General features: G+C 41.0%; 2 protein-coding genes across 2 annotated transcripts; one reads left to right on the top strand and one right to left on the bottom strand.

Moving 5' to 3' along the window:
- The first annotated feature begins 442 nt into the window (after positions 1 to 442).
- Positions 443 to 2,107, top strand: cdkn2c (cyclin-dependent kinase inhibitor 2C (p18, inhibits CDK4)). The gene is made up of 2 exons (XM_062396084.1): positions 443 to 625; positions 1,685 to 2,107. Exons 1-2 carry the CDS (start codon positions 494 to 496, stop codon positions 2,054 to 2,056), a joined length of 504 nt encoding a protein of 167 aa, XP_062252068.1. The 5' UTR covers positions 443 to 493; the 3' UTR covers positions 2,057 to 2,107.
- Positions 2,108 to 5,762: 3,655 nt separating this feature from the next.
- rnf11b (ring finger protein 11b) lies at positions 5,763 to 17,434 on the bottom strand. Its single transcript, XM_062395714.1, has 3 exons — positions 16,877 to 17,434; positions 8,607 to 8,776; positions 5,763 to 7,627 (listed from the first exon to the last, which is right to left on the bottom strand). The coding sequence occupies exons 1-3, from the start codon at positions 16,997 to 16,999 to the stop codon at positions 7,456 to 7,458; spliced, it is 465 nt and encodes a 154-aa protein (XP_062251698.1). The 5' UTR covers positions 17,000 to 17,434; the 3' UTR covers positions 5,763 to 7,455.
- Between the last annotated feature and the right edge of the window lie 471 nt (positions 17,435 to 17,905).

Genomic DNA, 17,905 nt, shown 5'->3' with positions numbered 1-17,905 from the left:
AGGCAGCTCGCCCATCCATAACATTGTGTTGTAGTGGTACGTACTTTTTAAATAACCACAACTTGCTAAATTCTCAACCGATTTTTTTTTCACCCAGTTCTTTTTTTTTTCACCCAGCTTTTTTTTTTAAACCAGCTTTTTTTTTTTCACCCAGCCTTTTTTTTTTTACCCAGCTCTTTTTTTTCAACCAGCTCTTTTTTTCACCCAGCTCTTTTTTTTCAACCAGCTTTTTTTTTCACCCAGTTCTTTTTTTTTTCACCCAGCTTTTTTTTTTAAACCAGCTTTTTTTTTTTACCCAGCTCTTTTTTTTCAACCAGCTTTTTTTTTCACCCAGCTCTTTTTTTCCACCCAGCTCTTTTTTTTCAACCAACTTTTTTTTTCACCCAGCTCTTTTTTTTTTAAACCAGCTTTTTTTCTTTTTTTTTTACCCAGCTTTTTTTTTTTCGTGCTATTAAAAAGCATTGGCTTCTGTCAGTTGCTTCATTCAGCAACAATGACCGACCAGTGTCTGACTGACGAGCTCTGCGATGCTTGTGCCGTTGGAAATCTACCCAAAGTTTTTTCTTTGCTGCAAAGTGGAGCAGAAGTCAATGGATTAAATACATTTAACAAAACTGCTCTCCAGGTGGGTACAGACTTCCATCACGCTGCATCTAGTTTGACTTCTTTAATTTACTTGTCATATGTTTCCAGGAGACTTTGATAATTGATACGTATAAGATTGATAATTAATCACCGAATCTGTGAAATAGAGGAAATTGAACAATGTGGCCTATCTGGTCTAAGCGAGACATATAGCTAACACAAGAACAAAAGGAACTAGCCGTTTGGTTTTGTTTGTTTAGAGCAGATTCAAGCAATAAGATCTTTCTTTTATTTTCCTTTCTCAAGTGAATCTGCAGGCAACAGCATATATTATACACTTCATCCTGAGAAAGTTGCTAAATAGTAATGTTAAAAATAATAGAAAATAATAGTAATAGTTTTTTTATATGGTGCCACTCATAACATACATTATCTTATAAAACCTAAAAAAATGATATTCCTAGACTATAATGTGTTGCTGTATAGTTGAGACTATGAATTAGATTTGATTGTGTGAACTGCTGAAACCATTTGCTGCTGGAATCTTTTTGCTGAATTTTAGACATATTTATATATTTTTTGTTTTAAGAAGTATTTAGCCCTTGCCATATGCAGTATGTCTATCATCTCTATACAGTTAAAACAGAAAATTTCAAAGAAAAGTCACAGCAGATTTTCGCTTGTCAACTGTGATGTCAACAGTATGTAATCAGGGCTATTACAGAGCACATGAAGGTGAACAGTATGTACAAACAAATCTGTACATTGCAGAAATACAAATACAAAGTTATAAGAAAAAAGTAAAGAGAAAATTCTATCACATGATCAGAGTCCAGGCCTGAACTTCTCATATGGAACAAAAAACTGTATTTTAAGTATTTCATTTTCTTGTTCCAACATTTGAACAATAGTTCTTAATCTTAATCTCATAAAGCAAAGTAGAAAGACTCTTATTAATGTTGAGGAATTTTCTAGTTTATTCATCCTGATTTATTAATTGATGTGTTGCTGTATAGCTGGGACTATTATGAGTTAGCTCTGTGACAGACTATTTCTTCTTGATTATCTCTCTCTCTTTCTCTCTCTCTCTCTATCTCAGGTGGTGAAGCTGAGCAGCACCGCCGTGGTCCAAACTCTTATCGATGGGGGGGCGAGCCCTGACGTGCGCGACCCGGACAGCGGTCGCACCGTGACCCATGACGCTGCGCGTGAAGGGTCTCTGTATACCGTGCGCGTGCTGATGCGTGCAGAGGCGAACGTGAACCTCGTGGACGACCAGGGCAACCTGCCGCTGCACCTGGCCTCCAGGGGGGGCCATCTGCAGGTGGTGCAGCTGCTGATCCCACGCACCGCGTACCCCCGCGCGACAAACGGCCTGGGATACACCGCCGCGCAGCTCGCGCACTTCCACCGCAGGGTGGACACCGCCAAATACATCGACAAGTATCTGAGCGCAAGTGAGTCGACCTGATATCAGAACATTTTGATTTCAAGATGTCTTGAAGGTGGCACTGGTACATTGAGAAGTGCTGGGAAATAATCTGGGTCAGCTAACTCCTTGGATTAAATCAGAAGTGACAAGTCAGGGGGTTGTGTTAGACTCTGAGTTTCAAGTTTCAAGTACCCCATTAAAAACGTAACCAAAACTGAATTTTCCAACTTATGACCATATAAGGTATCCGAATTGAAGGCAACCAATCAGAAACAGGTACAGTACAAAGCAAACACTATTTAAAAGCAATTCGGGGATCACAAAGCAGCAGACCACATATTCAATAAGATCAGAACTATAGGAGAGAGCTCACCTATAAAAATGTGTCTTTAAGGGAGATTTATTATTTATATATACATATTATTGTTTAAATATAAATATATCACATTTAACTCATATGTTTCACCTCAGATAATAATTCCTTTCTTCGTTTTTTTGCTTTTTCAACAAGAGAGACACTTTTAGAATAAAATTAATATTTATTTTAGTGTGTTGTTTTTTCACTTATCTCTCTGTATCAGGAGCCTTATGTCAAAGTACTCTGCCATAAAACATGTACAGCGATGTCCCACTGCACGATAATAAAGCGAGTGGAGATGGTGGTGAGGAGCTTTAGGTGATTTTAAACGAGCAGCTTTTGGTGCGTAAAGACACGTTTACGCAGTCGCGGCCTCGTCGGTGTCACCGTGCGCAAAGCTGTGAACGTATTTATTGGTTGTCTATTGGATAATGATCAATCATCTGATCGGTTTCGTTACTCAGTCGGTGGTGTTTATTTATTAGAGATAACGAGACAAAATTAACACACGCGCGAACTATAAAAAGGCCCCAATGTATTTTACCGGCTTCACTCGCTTTATTATCGTGCAGTGGGCTTCATTATACATTTGTTTTATTTGTGTATATTTGCTCAGCTGCTCAGTGATCCTCGAATTGCTCTTAAATAGTTTCTTAGTGTTTGCTCTGTACTGTCACTATAACTGTTACATTTTCATTTTCTTTCATATTTAAAATCATCTTCCTTTTTTATTTTACTTCGATGGATCCCTGTGCCATAATAAGATAAGCACTATTGTATCGCTTCTGATGTTGTTTCATATTGTCCGTCTATAATTGCTTTTATTTAGTTTCATTATTATTACTTAAGATAAATAAGACAAATTCTCATTCTTTGTTTTCTCTTTAACAGACTAAATGATGAAGACACCCACTTCAATAGGCTGAAACCATCTTATGATTCTACTACTTTGCTCTTTCCTTTTCCTTTTACTTGGACTTTAACATTATATTATATTTTATTCAAAAAATACCCCCAGTTAATTGATGATATAATACTTGTAACTTAAACCCTGTGTTAATCTGGCACATACCTTCTAGTGCAAGTACAAAGCTAAATTCTACACAAGGTATTGGTCCTTTTTTGTTAAAAATTTCAGGGTCACTGGTGTATTGGAATTCACTATATTGGAATGTGGCAAACAATACCTTATATCCTCTGAGATGCTTGTAAATGAGGATCACCTCATCTCAATATGGAACAGTCCAGGTAAACTGTTTGGCTGATCTTTTGTTTATAATTTTTGTAATTCTTCTTTTTAATTTTTGCTTCTCTCGCGTGTTAGAAACGTTATCAACATCCCCACACACTTGCAGTAAAATCCTGTGGAGGATCTCCTGCTGTTTTCTCACATCGACTACTCTGGACTATTGCGGACTTTATGGGGCCAGACTGAGAAAGTCCGCACAAAGTCTGGAGGCTCTAACTCGGACATTTACAGTCCCTGTGGAGAATGACCGGTGGATCTCATGGAGTTCAGTGGATGTCTGAAAGTAGCTAATGTCGAATTTTGAGATTTCCATGACACTGTGAAAGAGGCATTCATTCAACCCTAACTGTACCTTTTAAGGACAGAGCCTCCTTCTGCTTACCCTGAATGAGAAAGATCGAAGAAGAAATGTGTAATGAACGAACTCCCTTCTCTCTGCTCGCTCTCTTTGTATGAAATCTGCTATAAAAAATATACAATAAAAGACAGCAATGAATCAATGTGTGTTTGTGTGTGTGTGTGTGTGTGTGTGTGTGTGTGTGTGTGTGTGTTCTAAAAAAGATGAGAAGTTCTCATTGAGACCAGGGTAACGTTGACATCTAGTGGTGAAGTTGTAAGTTGCAGCTGAATACAGCTTTGTGGATTCGGCCCTCATTTCTCCTCTTTCTGCACCGTCATTAACAGCCATGGCGTTTTGACAGCCAGCAGGGGGATCTCCTCCATTTTGTTCATTTTGTTCAAACATGCCCCTAGAAGCAAGGATTATGTTTTAATGTGTGAGGACCTTATCTCTTCCGTTTTCGAAATTATAGTGCAATGCCCCTATAGAGGCCAGGTAAAATACCTATTGAAAGCTCAGTGAAATAAAAGGCCATTTTTTTAGTGCCTGGCCCTTGGTTCTTCATGACATTATTTCTGGACATAAGTTTTTTCCTTGGATCTTTTGGCATTTATTCCCTTCCATGAGCAGCAGTGGTTTAAGGGGACACCAGTAGCGCTCCTGCCTGTGTAGGAAGAAGGCCAACCGGATAATCAAAGACCCCTTTCACCCCAGCCGTAAACTGTTCTGCCTGCTGCCGTCTGGGCGACGGTACCTTTTAAACTCCTCCACTCTGTCATCTTAGCATATTTGCACTACTGTTTTTTCTTTAGGTGTATATATATATATATATATTATATGTATAAAATAAATTGTAAATTTTAAAGTCGATATATTTTTGCTTGTAATATTCTGAGCATTGCTATAAGAGAGCATGTGACCCAAGCAATTAATTGGCAGCGACTGCTTAACGTAATGGTTGTGGATATGACAAAACTCTTGAATCTTGAATCTTGAATGTTCTAAAACCACAAATCATTCTAAGAACGGTGTAGTCTTAAAACTCCTTCCCCAGATAAAACTTTTAAAAGCATTTTTTATCAGGCTAGTTCAAAAACCAAATAAATAAACCAATAAATACAGTTTTTGAGAAATTAATCCTTAAATATCACTTATTGATAGTATAACTATTGTACACGTTTTTATCACGTAACAATGAAGCAATACAATCTAAATTCTTTCACAGAGAAATTGATAACACCTACTATTAGGTATTGTCTCTTGCAATGTATATTTATTATTTGCCTGTAGTACATAGCATATGCATATTTATGCTTACAAAAGCATCCATAACACTCACACCCAATAAAAATAAGAGCAAACCTTGCTCTTCAATCCTGTAAATAAACGACAAAACAAACAAAAAAGAGTGGTCACTTACCCTCCCTGTGTGGGTAGTGGATCTTTTCAATCAATAAGTCTCTGGTTCAAAGTCACAGCCAAAGTAGTGTACAAATTACAGGGAATCGCTTTATGTATCTGTGAAGACGTCACTTTGGGGTTTGTCTTCCCTAGGAGAAGTTGGGAAACTTTTTCTTTTACTTTTTTGAGGAACTATGGAAGATATAGAAACTATCACAGAGACAGGATTTAACTAGTTTTATCACCACAATCCAATCACTTGCTCAGCTTCGATTAGATCCAGGTCATCCACCAGTGGGACCACAGGACTGTTGCAGGTGAAAGAAGTGGGCAGCGGCTAACCTCCTGATGAAGAGAGCCAGGTGATAGGAGACAGAAACCCAATCCAAACACCACGATACACTGACAATTTATTAGTTTTGTGACAATGAAAGACACGTCCTACGTTTTTTTCCACATCACACGTACAATGACTTCCAGAACGACTGCAGCATCTGCAGCCTTGACTGACTGTATCATATGACCCCCACCCCTTGTTTTCTTGAAGTTAACAGGACTCTGCTTCACGTTTTAGCAGCTGATAGGCCATGAGACTCCACCTCACTGATGGCGAACAAAGTACAACATAAAAAGTTAAGTAGATTAAAGTACTGTGCAAAAACTAAGGTGCTGAATTATCACCTCATACAAAGGCCAGAAAGCCATGTACGGACATAGACCCACACATACGTACACATACAACCTTCACTAAAAGGCATGTTTTCAAACTCTTTTTTCTATCATGCCTGCAAAGTAGGGGGCACTCAAATTATTAAACATGACCTGCATAATTCAAAAGTCTCACTGACTGAGGAAAATAAAACAGAACGGTTGTCATTTCTTTGTGCTTTCATCAACTGAGTGACCCAAGGCAACAGATGTAAAATGTGAAATGTAGCGAGGAGATAGTTTAGATTGAGACATCGAATTCATGTGAAGAAAATGAAGACATAACAGCATGAAGCCATCATTTATATATATAAATATGCGTGTGTAAAGACATATGTGATGATCGTAACCTTGTGTAAATAAGTTCTTTACTTGTCCTTAAAATTACAAGACTAGGACAGTATAGGGGGAATCGCTATTAGAAGTAATTTAGTAGTTTGGTTATTGTTACCGGTAATAAATTACACTCCTGGTTCACAGAGTCGAATCAATGCTAATGAAGATGTAGGTCAAACAAATCACATTCTTCACTTTGACATAATTACTGAATGCGTATGGTCAACTCCTGTCACAAATTCTGATTAAGAAGTGCAAATATCTCTGATGTCTATTAATGGTTCGTTAACTGATCTACTCGTGCTTTAACCAATAATCTGAGATCTCCCCGTCACACAGAGAGTCACAGGAAGTGGAAAGCTTGATGGCATTAGTTCTTCGTCACATTAATGGCTAAAGCACGTGACTGTATTTTCCTCTGCCATGTCTGTGTTGTTAATAAACACTGGTTCAACTAAGCCCTTATGCTGACTGACCAAACAAACACAAGACACTGGACAATCGACAGAACCACCGACCTATCTTAATTTCTCGTGAGAGCTCTGTACAGACGGACAGCTAGAGGCCTCTGCAGAGTCCATCAGATGTTCTTACGCTGATAGAAGTCTTTGCATAATGCATCTTCAGCTGTGTTGCGTTTCTCCTTGACTTCTTTTTTTTCAATTGTCCACTTTTAATTTCTCGTCTACTCCTTCCCCTCGATCCAGCCCCGTCCTGCTTGTCCAGAACATCATTACTCTGTTCATTCCTCCAATCCTTTCTCAAATGCAGTCCTGTCCAGCAGGCCAAGTGAGGAACTTGTGTTTGTGCAGGTACGTACACAAACACATATACAGACACACACGCAAGCACACACAAATGCGTGCTTATGTGTGCACACGCTCAAACATTAGAGATCACAATAAATCTTTTACAGTCACAGCTTTGATACTGCCACCTTACTAATCCAGGATACAGTGTGTGCATACTGTATGTGTGTGTCCAGTTTGGTCCACAGGCATCTGTGGGCATATGTGCGTGTGTGTGTGTGTGTGTGTGTGTGCGTGTCAGTTGGTCTCATAGGAGGAAAGCAGCGCGGCGTCCACAGGCTCCATGCAGGAGGGGCAGGTGAAGGACCTCATCAGCCAGTCGTCTATACAATCCATGTGGTAGATGTGCATGCAGGGCAGGAACCGGATTGGGTCTCCGTACACAAAGTCCATCATACAGATGACGCACCTGCAGAGGAAACAATGACAATGACTACTTCCTTTAAATTTGCAATCTTCTTTGATTGGAATGGCAATGCAGAAACCAAAACGAAGAGAACAATAAAATACTGTTTTAACTTGTGAAAATGTCTGGTTTGGACATTTGAAAGTCTCTGACTTTTACATATGAAGAATGCAGCAGGAGATTGTCCTAATCAGATGTGTTCACAACAACAGGTAAATGTCCGGAATGTCCGGCATGGGAATCCTGCTGCAGAGAGCACAGTGTTTTTGTTTACAGCACATTAAAGATGGTGGGAGAAGAAGCTACTGACCCTGCCGTAGTGTTTATTATTGCATTAATAACATACAAGCATTTGGACATATCTATTAAATCTACCAAAGAGTCCAAAGCAATATACAGGGAGAAAAGAAGAGGTACAAAGCAGCTACACTCTTTGGAAATATCTGGACATTTTACTCTGGGCCTGGCAGGAAATGTTCCTGGAAAATTAGCAAGACTTGGAAATTTGCATTCTCGGATACAGCCCCTTCTGAAATATTAAGAAAAAAATATATTTTGATCTTTCACATGACACTTCATTTTATTTGATTGACTTGGAAAACACTAGTTACAATGTTTTTGCCTGTTAAAATGTGCCTATTGGGGCATGACATAGTGTATAGACATAGCCGGATGGGGTTGATGGGTCCTATTGACAAAGAGAGCAACATTCTGTGTTATCACTGGGATGCTGTCACATCGTCATAGGGATTACTCAATAAAGAATGAACGTGATTTGAATGAAACGTATTCAGAAACAACACCAGGCATTAGCATTTCGATCCTGATTCCATACATTCTACCTAAAGCATTTTAAAAGGCCTGCAGAACCCCTGCTTATACACAGATCCCTTTGATGGAGTAGTATTTCTCTTGATGGTGCCACCATGTTGCTCTGAACAAAGATAACTTCCTCTGCCTCTTCTGACAAGTTTCTACTCACTCTCTGATCTTCTTCTCTGAGCCGTCCCGCCCCAGGTCATACACGCCCTTCGGGAGGTGCTGTATGAGCCCGATACGCTGAGCGATGCGGACCTGCTCCTCCTCCGTCAGCTGAGTGGCCAGTCTGGCTTGACTGGGTGTTGGGTGATAGACGGGTACATGGATCTGCTCCTACAGAAAATGAGACAGGGCCACATTAAAAAAAAAAAAGAAAGACAAATTTGAATATATCTATGCTAAGGAACAGAAGAGTGAAAGTAGGTTGAGAGGGGAGGGTTGGAAGAAATACAAATAAATCATAAGTCAGGATCAAGTACAATGGCTTCACAGTTTTTATGGCCTCAAATTCAGATAATGAACATTCAGATTAAATATTTTGTCTTTTAAAGAACCCATGGAAACTCTGTATGAAGGGAATAAATGACAATATGGAAGTTTCAGGCTGGCCTGCAACAAACTACAAAGCAGCCAAAGCCAACTGTCAGTTTTTGTACATGTCTGTCTCAATGTCTTATCCACCCATCTGTCTGTCCCTCGGTCTGTCTGCCTGTATATTTGCCCGTCCGTCTCTCTCTCTGTCCATCGGTCTGTCTGTATGTCGAAACTTTGGTCAACAGGCAGGACAGGTCATTTTCTACTTCTACATAAGTGCATCCATCTTTATATCTGTGGACAACCATGGTCTCCAAGTGTCTTCCTCCCCTGTAAAAAGCATTTCACTATTCACTCAACTCCTTCAATTTGTGGTATATGTCTCGTGTCCGTTCTCATATATTCCCTACAATGAATGTATGCGCACCAGTTTCTCTTCTTCATTTTCTCTTCGTCAACCACATACTTCTGCCTCTGACTCTTTCCTCTCGTCCTCCTCCAATGTGCCAGACCTTTATGTCACGCAACTGAAGGATCCCACAGCCAGGTCATGTATCAGTCCACTCTAGTCTAATGCTGTTAAGCGAGCTCTCTCGTTAACCACCTGTATACCGACACTGTAGCCACGACCTTTGGACACAAAGTGCCACAAACCTGAATAAAGCTGCAGATCAGAGGGATGAAACCAAAATAAAGAGCCATCAGAGAATGTGCTTACTCATTGCCTGCACAAAGGTCTACAACCAAAGTGTCTTCTTTTAAAAGCAGTATAAAGACACGTCTTACTCACAAGCTTTTTTAATTAGCACGTGTTTAAACAGAACCACCCCCCAATTGATTCATTTCTGAATCAATAGTTTTGTCACTTTCCTTTTTAAAAACTGTAATATATTTTTTATCATTCAATGACTTGTATTACGGAAGTATGAATTCTTGAACAAGCTTGAAGGTTTGTGTAAAAATACAATGTCACTTTTGCTGATTATTTGTTACTACAACAAATATGTTTCTGTTGACTGTTAAGAGTCCTCCAACCGAACTGAAGTGACGGTGACAAAAGATTATAATAGGAACTCATGTCATGATAAATCCACTGTTGAAAACAATTGTTTGAATTCCTCTTTGGCTCTCCTAATAGCCATCACTGCCGTGTTCTTCAGAGATATGATATATTATTTATGCATTATTAGCCATAATGGGCACTGAAACCTTTTTTTTTATTTCTTCATAGAAAAAATGCAGTACAACAATTACAATGTTAGCTGGCGATAAGCCTCACAGCATTTTAAGCCATGAGTCAGCGTAACTTTAGCAGCTGAGGCAGTCCTCTCCTGCCCTGACAGACACTCCCATTTCCCATGTCAAAAAGAGAAGGCAGCCACGCAGCGGGAATAAAAGCTACAGAAAGGGCCTGAGAGGGGGCAGCTGCTGTACAATGTGTGTGTTTGCATTTGTGTTTTAGGATGGTCAACTACACAGTGTTCAGCAGTGTCATTGTTGTCATATGCCTCTCCTTTCTTTTACAGCTAGTGTGCCAACTGGCCTGTCACAACTGTTCCATCATGTGACCTCAGACCGTCCAGGAGCACGAGAGAGATAGAGAGCGAGACAGAGAGAGACGGCAGGGGTGAGAGGGCAACTAGGGAAGGGGAGACGGAGGGTGCAGGGCAGAGCGAGCCAAATTACAGAGCTTGGTTTCCTTTGCCAAGCATGCTGTAGGTTGCTCCTGGGCCGGGCACACAGCAGCAGGACCTGTCAGCGAGCCAGGCCAGCGCTGCTCATAGTGAGGGGGGAGGGAGGCAGGAGTGAGTGCAGAAAGAAAGACAAGTAATGTGGAGAGTATTTACCCTCTGTCTTCCATCATCCATCCCTAAAGAAGATTCTAGATTCTCCCTGCAGCAAGAGGCCTGATATTAGGCGTGACATGTGAGAGATGGACCGACGGGTTAGAGTAGGGGTCCAAATCAAAAGAGGTTTTACTCCTGAACCTGACTCTTGTTATATATAAAAAAAAAATATATATATATAAACCGCGGCCTTGTTTGAAATTTTAGACTTTGAATTAGGCATAATGGCGCCAGCCCAGGGCGGCCGTCTGGGTCCTATGTGTTGCTATCATGTGTAGGTTGCTGGGTAAAGAGAAGCACGCAGATGGAGACCCACAGAATCTGAGTCTTCCAAGCAGAGTTGACAGAAAAGTATGCGTTTATTCATCCTGCAGTGAGCTCAACAAGAACGGTGTGTGCTCATATGCTCTGCTGCGGTTGTCAAAAGTGGCAATTCCAGTTTGAGCAATGAGCACTTCCTGTTTTAAAGACAAATGCCCCTTTCATTAGTGACAATGCCAGTATGTAAACTGAAGGAGCTGAAAGGTTTTGTCTGAGGGGAAGCCCACAGTCTCTGACTTTGAAAACTCCTGCTGTATCGAATACATGCTATAAGACAGCATAGTGGGAAGTAGGAAGTTGTAGTATTGTTAAAGGGGCTCAAACAAAGCCTTTCCCAGGAGCCACATAAAAACCATGGAGGATGAACATAATACCCCTTCTAGGTGGAATAAAGAAAAGGTAAAAATATAGTTCAGTTTTGCGTCCGTCACATCACAAAGTTGTGAACACGCTCACTTGCATGCGCTGAATCCCCCACAGAATCACCTGCTGTTTTACACATGGGCTCACACAGACGCAAGTTTTTACTTCGGGGCTTGCAGGAAAAAACTCAGAAAAGCGTCCACAACTAATGACTCTGTCATTGTCGATTCCACATACTGTCCCTCCAGATAATTTCTTTTTCCAGAGTTCAAGATCTGAAAGCATCTATAGTGACCAAACCCACCCTGACTTCTGATCACATGGGGCCAGAATGGCAGCTATCGGAAAATGAGAAGTTGACTGTGAGAACCATTCGTGAAGAGGATAAAGGAATTTAGGTCCAAGCCTCTGTGGTCAGCCAAAGCCCACAGACTGTGTCACTTACTCAGTACAATGGCTTGCATGTCAGCAAACAGACAGACAGACACACACACAGTGGGTCCATTCTCCTCTCATGTCTTTGTTGCACCTTCAAGTGTAGTTTTGAAGAGAATTTCCTCGTATCTTTAAAACTTTATGAAGATGTCTTATTGGCCTTCTATTTTTTTTTATGGATGTTTTTACTCTCACAGCAACCGAGCAAAAAGAGAAAAAGCTTGTGTGTCACATCTTTTCTCACATTTTTCCTCTTTTGCTCTTCCAAATGTCCACTCCAGGTTAGAAAGCTAATTAGAAACCAACACAAAACTAAACCTGCTTTCCCTGTTTCTTCTGACTAAGTTAGCTGAGCTCAAAGCAAACCGCTGACTGCGAGCCTTCTCATCTCGACTCTCCGCTCTCCACCTCTTTGTGTACCATGAACTTTATATAAAGATGGACGATATTATGGGTCTTGAGGGAGATTGGGCTTTGACTTTGACCAGAGAAGTAGATGCTACTTTAGCATGTTGACACAGAAGTAACGGCAACAGTCAGAAAGTGTATTAAGGACAGACCATGTAGCTGACAGCAGAATAGAGACCTTTGAGCCAAACGGAATGTGATCAGAAAACTTAGCAGGGAGACTGGGGCATTAAAAGTCCTACCAGAGTGCATAATATGCACAAGAGGGCTCTCATACCCACTCACACACAGTCAAACACACGTAAAAGCTCCCTCCCATAGCCCGGTCCCACAGCGATGACTCAGCACTCCTCTCACCAGCTGCTTTCAAAATCCCCACACAACGTGCTGTTTGCAACACATAACACACACGTCTGCACACACACACAGGGGAAAAGGCCACATAAGCCTTCACAATACTGCCTCCCTTTGAAAACATTTTGACGACACATTACATGGCGATGGTCCACTAGCCTAAATGGTCGGCTCAGTGGTCTGCTCTCATCCACTTCGTTTTCAGCATCAATTCATCCAGTCCTCCATTAATCCTGGACTATACAAATTAAACAAAGTTCATTTTGTAACACAAAATGACAGGTAAATGATCCAGTTTAAGGCAACTTTACAATCGGGTAGTCATGTTCGATATGCGTTTGAATTTTAAAGTATTAGAATATATGGTGGTCACAATAAAAACGGCCATAAAGGCAGTTAGAAATGTGACTATTTGTTGCTCATGTGGACTAGGAAGAATGAACTTGATCAAAATATTGTTTTAGAATAAACAGTCTGTTTATGTGAAGAGTTTCCATATACTTCCCTGTCTGTCCATCATAGGACTTGGCCTTGAGCCCTGCAGATGCCAGTCCACGCACTGCCTCATTTCAGCCAGGAAATTATTCATCACTACCATTGTGCAGCCCTGGGCCAGACAGTGGACACACCCATCTGCAGGGGCTGGAATTCACACTCCTGGAATTCACTGCTGACTCTGGATTCTCAGGGAACCTGGTCTGATCAGAAACGACCTGACAAACTCAGGATGAGTAAGTCTCATGATGAGTTGTCAGAAGAGTGACAAACTGCAAGTTGGATACAACTTTGACCTGTTTGATGTAGTTTTAAACACGAACATCAAAATTTACTTAAATATAAATAACTAGAGACTAAATAACTAATGCAGGAACATTTTTTTTCTGTACTTAATAATTAAATTTAGATGTTCGGGTTAAAATGTAGTCAGTGTTAGTGGTGTTACATGGTGCTCAGGAAAACAGAGATAACCACTCCATTTTTTATAGACTCTATAACTATCACCAATCACTGGTACCACCCACGTTATTAAATCCAAATAAATAAATTTGGTACTAAATACTTAAGTCAGATGCTACAATTATAAACTGAAGAGTCAGCAGCGGAGCAAAGTCACATCGGAGAGTCCTCTGACAAGACAGGGAGGAGGATTTGGTGTCAAATGAAGAGTAAAACGTTTAATTGGCAGGATTTCAGATATAACCTGAATGCCAAAATGTAACCTGATAACAAAAACATCTTTAATGTATTTTGTTTTGATGTCTTCTGGAGCCTAGTTTTGAACTCTGGGAAGCTCAAACCCCTGTCTGAACACCAAATGTACCTTTGGGTACTAAGAAGGAAACCTTGAGCCTTAAATATTAATAAGACACTGTAAACTTTGTGTGATGATGATTACTTTCACAAGAAAAGACGCTGTGTGTCCAAAGTTATTACCTAGTGGGAAAATTTCTATACTGTGGAATCTGTGGCGCTTAAGGTTGAAATTAAATCAAAACTGGCAAGTTCGCACAAGGAAACCACGTTATATGCGGAAATGCATGCACGCCTCCAGTCACAACTTGTTGAGACAGACTTAAAGTCTCATTCACTGCTCCCCAATGTACTCTCTCATACAATTTGTCAGTGGTGTGATTAGTTGCATGTTTTTTCCAATCGGCCTGGAGCACTGGAGCCGGTTTAGCTGTTACATAAATTACAGTTCGGAATAATAGTTACACAATGAGTCAATTGCTTGCAACTCATCTGGACCAACTCCCCCGAGGCTACAGGATCTAACTCATGATCTATCGTCTTTCTTTCCTTAGAATCACAACAGAAACCTGCTAATAGCCCACGTTAACACCTGATTCATGAGCCATATATCAAATTCAGCACTTCCAATACAATTCTACTTGAGTAAATAATGTCAGGTTTATATGGTATTATTATAATATAATAGTATTTTTCCAACATAGATGTTTTTTTTTTAAAATACAATGAATGGCTAGGAGAATGGATTAGAAAATTCTTATTTTCATTTGCTACCAGACAATTTGACAAAATAACAAATCCACCCTTTCCTGTGTTTTTGGCTGTTATAACAAAATTGTTACATATTGCCATTTTTCTTCTGTTTTCATTTCCAGAAAATTAAGTCGAGCTGGAGCTTTTTATCGTCTTTGTTTTGGATTTCACTGGTATGGAAAGAGACTATGCAGTGTTTGTGTTGTTTATTACACCATCTCTGCACTGTGAGACCAGAGCTGGCGGCTTTGACCTAATTACTGTTGTAGTGCTGCACACCAGACATGACACACTTGCATCAACCCGGACACGGATGCATGTCAAGGACTTCTTGCTATGTTCAGTCTTAGATGTTATCTTTTACTGACTCATGATGCAAGTCTTCTGTGAAAAACACAGCTTCGATAATAAATAAAAACATGGATTATGACCTTGACCCTGTCTTGCCTTGTTAATGTTTCTCAATTTTTTTTTTAATCTGTTTCTCTAAAAGAAAAAAACTTAAGTTTCAACTGATAAGCTGTAGCAAAAGTTTACACCATAAAAACCAACTGGGACATGGAAATTGTATAAAAACTAAAGATCAGATCATATAAAAAACATTTTCATGTTGATCAGTATCTAGACACAACACTGTTATAGATTCTCCTTCGATTTAGGATTGTAAGTACTACAAATTCATTGTCGGCAGTTGCCTTTTCAGGGACAGCGCTGATAATAATATCACAAAGACTGTAATGGCACTCAGTCAAGTGGCTTATGACTGTCCCCTCAGCAAATCAAGATGCAACAAATTTCACACACTCATTGATATCGGTTCGCTAAATGTACCTGAATTATTTCATCGACGGCCATGAATAATTCTTAGGGAAATCAGTGCAAATGCTGAAAAATACCATATCTCCCAATGCCAAGGAATGCAAACAAATAAATACTGGATCCGCAGGACCGCCACACTGAAGTTTAAAGGGCTCTTCCCAGACTCATACACAACAGGTTTTGTGACAAGCCTTTGAGTAGTTTTAGTGTAATCTTGCTCACAGACAAACAAATACACCAACTGCCAGAGGACAGTGGTGTAAACATAACCTCCATAGCAGAGGGGATGAAGAAAGACCGCAATGAAATGTGAGATCTACAAATGGGAAACCAATTATCTGTATTTATGATCTTTCAATATTCTATGAGTATTAAAATCAAGTATGGTTTCAGAATTATCAAAATCAAATGATGACAAGAAGCACCTTTCAACGTTATGCTTCTATCTCTGATGTTAAGAGTTTACGAGGCTTGGTCCGAGTATAAGTATGTAGTTCTTCTGTAATGACAGCTCTTATGCTGCACTGACCTGAGATCGCCTTCAGTTTGCCATTCGTTTAAAAGCACCTATCTTAAATCTACAGATAAGACATGGCTTAACCTAGTAAAAAGCCAACTCTGTGCCAAGGCCTTACATAACACATAGCTTCCGCCTCTTACCATAGAAAAACAGACAGGAGGAATGATAACACCCCACATCATATTTGCAGCTACAACATGACCTGGTGTGTTTGTGGATGATCTAATTCGGGAAATAAGGACACTAGACAAACAAGGCAGCTGCAGGTGTACCTCGAGGAGATCAGGGAAGGGAAGCAGCAGTATAAGTTGTTTTCAAAAAAACTCCAAACACTCCCCTCTCTAATAGAGAAGGGGGGGGGGGGGCGTCTCAAATCCATTGGGATTACAGATCATGCTGTTAAAGTGAACCACCGGCCATAACAGAGAGTCCCTGTGTCTTAGTTCAGCTCCACTGAACGGGAGCCAAAATAGCATGGCTCAGTGCAGAGCTGGAAATACAGCAAGCCGTAATACTGTCACTTTAAGTAGACGTATAAATGATAATAATAATAACTTCAGGGAAATGGCAGGCACAGTCAGGACCTGGGGATAAAACAAAAGAGGATTAGTGTCCAGGCCGGGACAGGGTCAGGGTCAGTGGGCAGGGTGATGCTGGATCTGGGAACAGCTGATGGCGCCTCACATACTGCTGAGACCAACAGATTCCTGGATAATGCACCTGCCAAAATAAAAGACTGCCACACTGGGTCGCACGGGACTTCAGGTGTTTAATAGATAGTTTCAGATCATGAGACAAACACATTGGCCTGATGGGTTTACAAGTTACCTGATATGGGGGCGGCGGCTCCTGGTCGGGGTCAGCACCGTCTGCGTAGCTGGCCCGGTCCGACTGAGACTCATGTAGCAAAGAAATATCATCCGAGGTCGGAGATTTCAGACAGTTTCCCATCTCCTTCCTCTTCGGTCAAACTCTTCTCTCTTTCCTTCCCTGTCGCTTACACTAACAGGCGGTTTCTGGAGGCTAATGTCGGCGGAGGAGGTGTTGTTGTCTAGTTTTCGTCTCCCATACACAGCTGACGAAGCTCCGCTCCCCAGACGACGGGAGGGCTGCTCGGTCTCAATAACAACAAAACATCCCTCAGCTATCGAGCTAGCCACACAAAGAGCTAGCCCGCTAACGCAAGCTAGCACTGGCAGGGGAGCATTGGGCTCTCGGTTAGCTTAAAAACTAAATACTGAAAAAACGACTAGTGCAGCGACCTCAGGGGAGTTAACACCCGCGGAGGCAGCGGAGCGGAGGAGCTGTCCGTGTCGCTGTGTGCACGGAGCGGAGCGCGGAGGTCTCGGCTGAAGCTGTCAGACACTTTCCAGCTCGCAGCTGCTGCCCGACAACGACAAAAGGTGGTGACGTAGCCAGGCGAAGCACGGCCCCCCGTCGGGCGAATGCACCAATCGGGTCCCACTACATCAGAGGAGCTCTCGGCCTCAGCCAATCGGATTCGCGATCACATTGTCCTTCGCTAAAAACATAAACACAGAGTTCAAATCTATGAATCCGAGGCTTTATTTGCGAGTTCGACTCATTATTTGTCATTTTTTAAACTAGCGGCGTGATCAGCGACTCTTTCTCTTGCTGATGAACTTATCATGATGTGCCCACTCCTCTGTGTTTCCTCTGGCTGCAATCGCCTTGCATGTCATCAGAAGGAGCTGACTTCCTTTCCTATGAATTAGATCACAGAGGTTTTGCAGGCTCATGCAGGCGCGGTCCCTCTTGATCTGTACATTTTAAATCTAAACAGTGCACATTGTGTTTTTGTTTGTGGTGCACACATGACCCAAATCAAAACAGATA

This window comes from Platichthys flesus, chromosome 9, assembly GCF_949316205.1.
Source record: "Platichthys flesus chromosome 9, fPlaFle2.1, whole genome shotgun sequence".
Lineage (NCBI taxonomy): Eukaryota > Metazoa > Chordata > Actinopteri > Pleuronectiformes > Pleuronectidae > Platichthys > Platichthys flesus.
The sequence above is the reverse complement of the archived record's forward strand: the minus strand, read 5'-3'. Positions and strand labels throughout refer to the sequence as shown.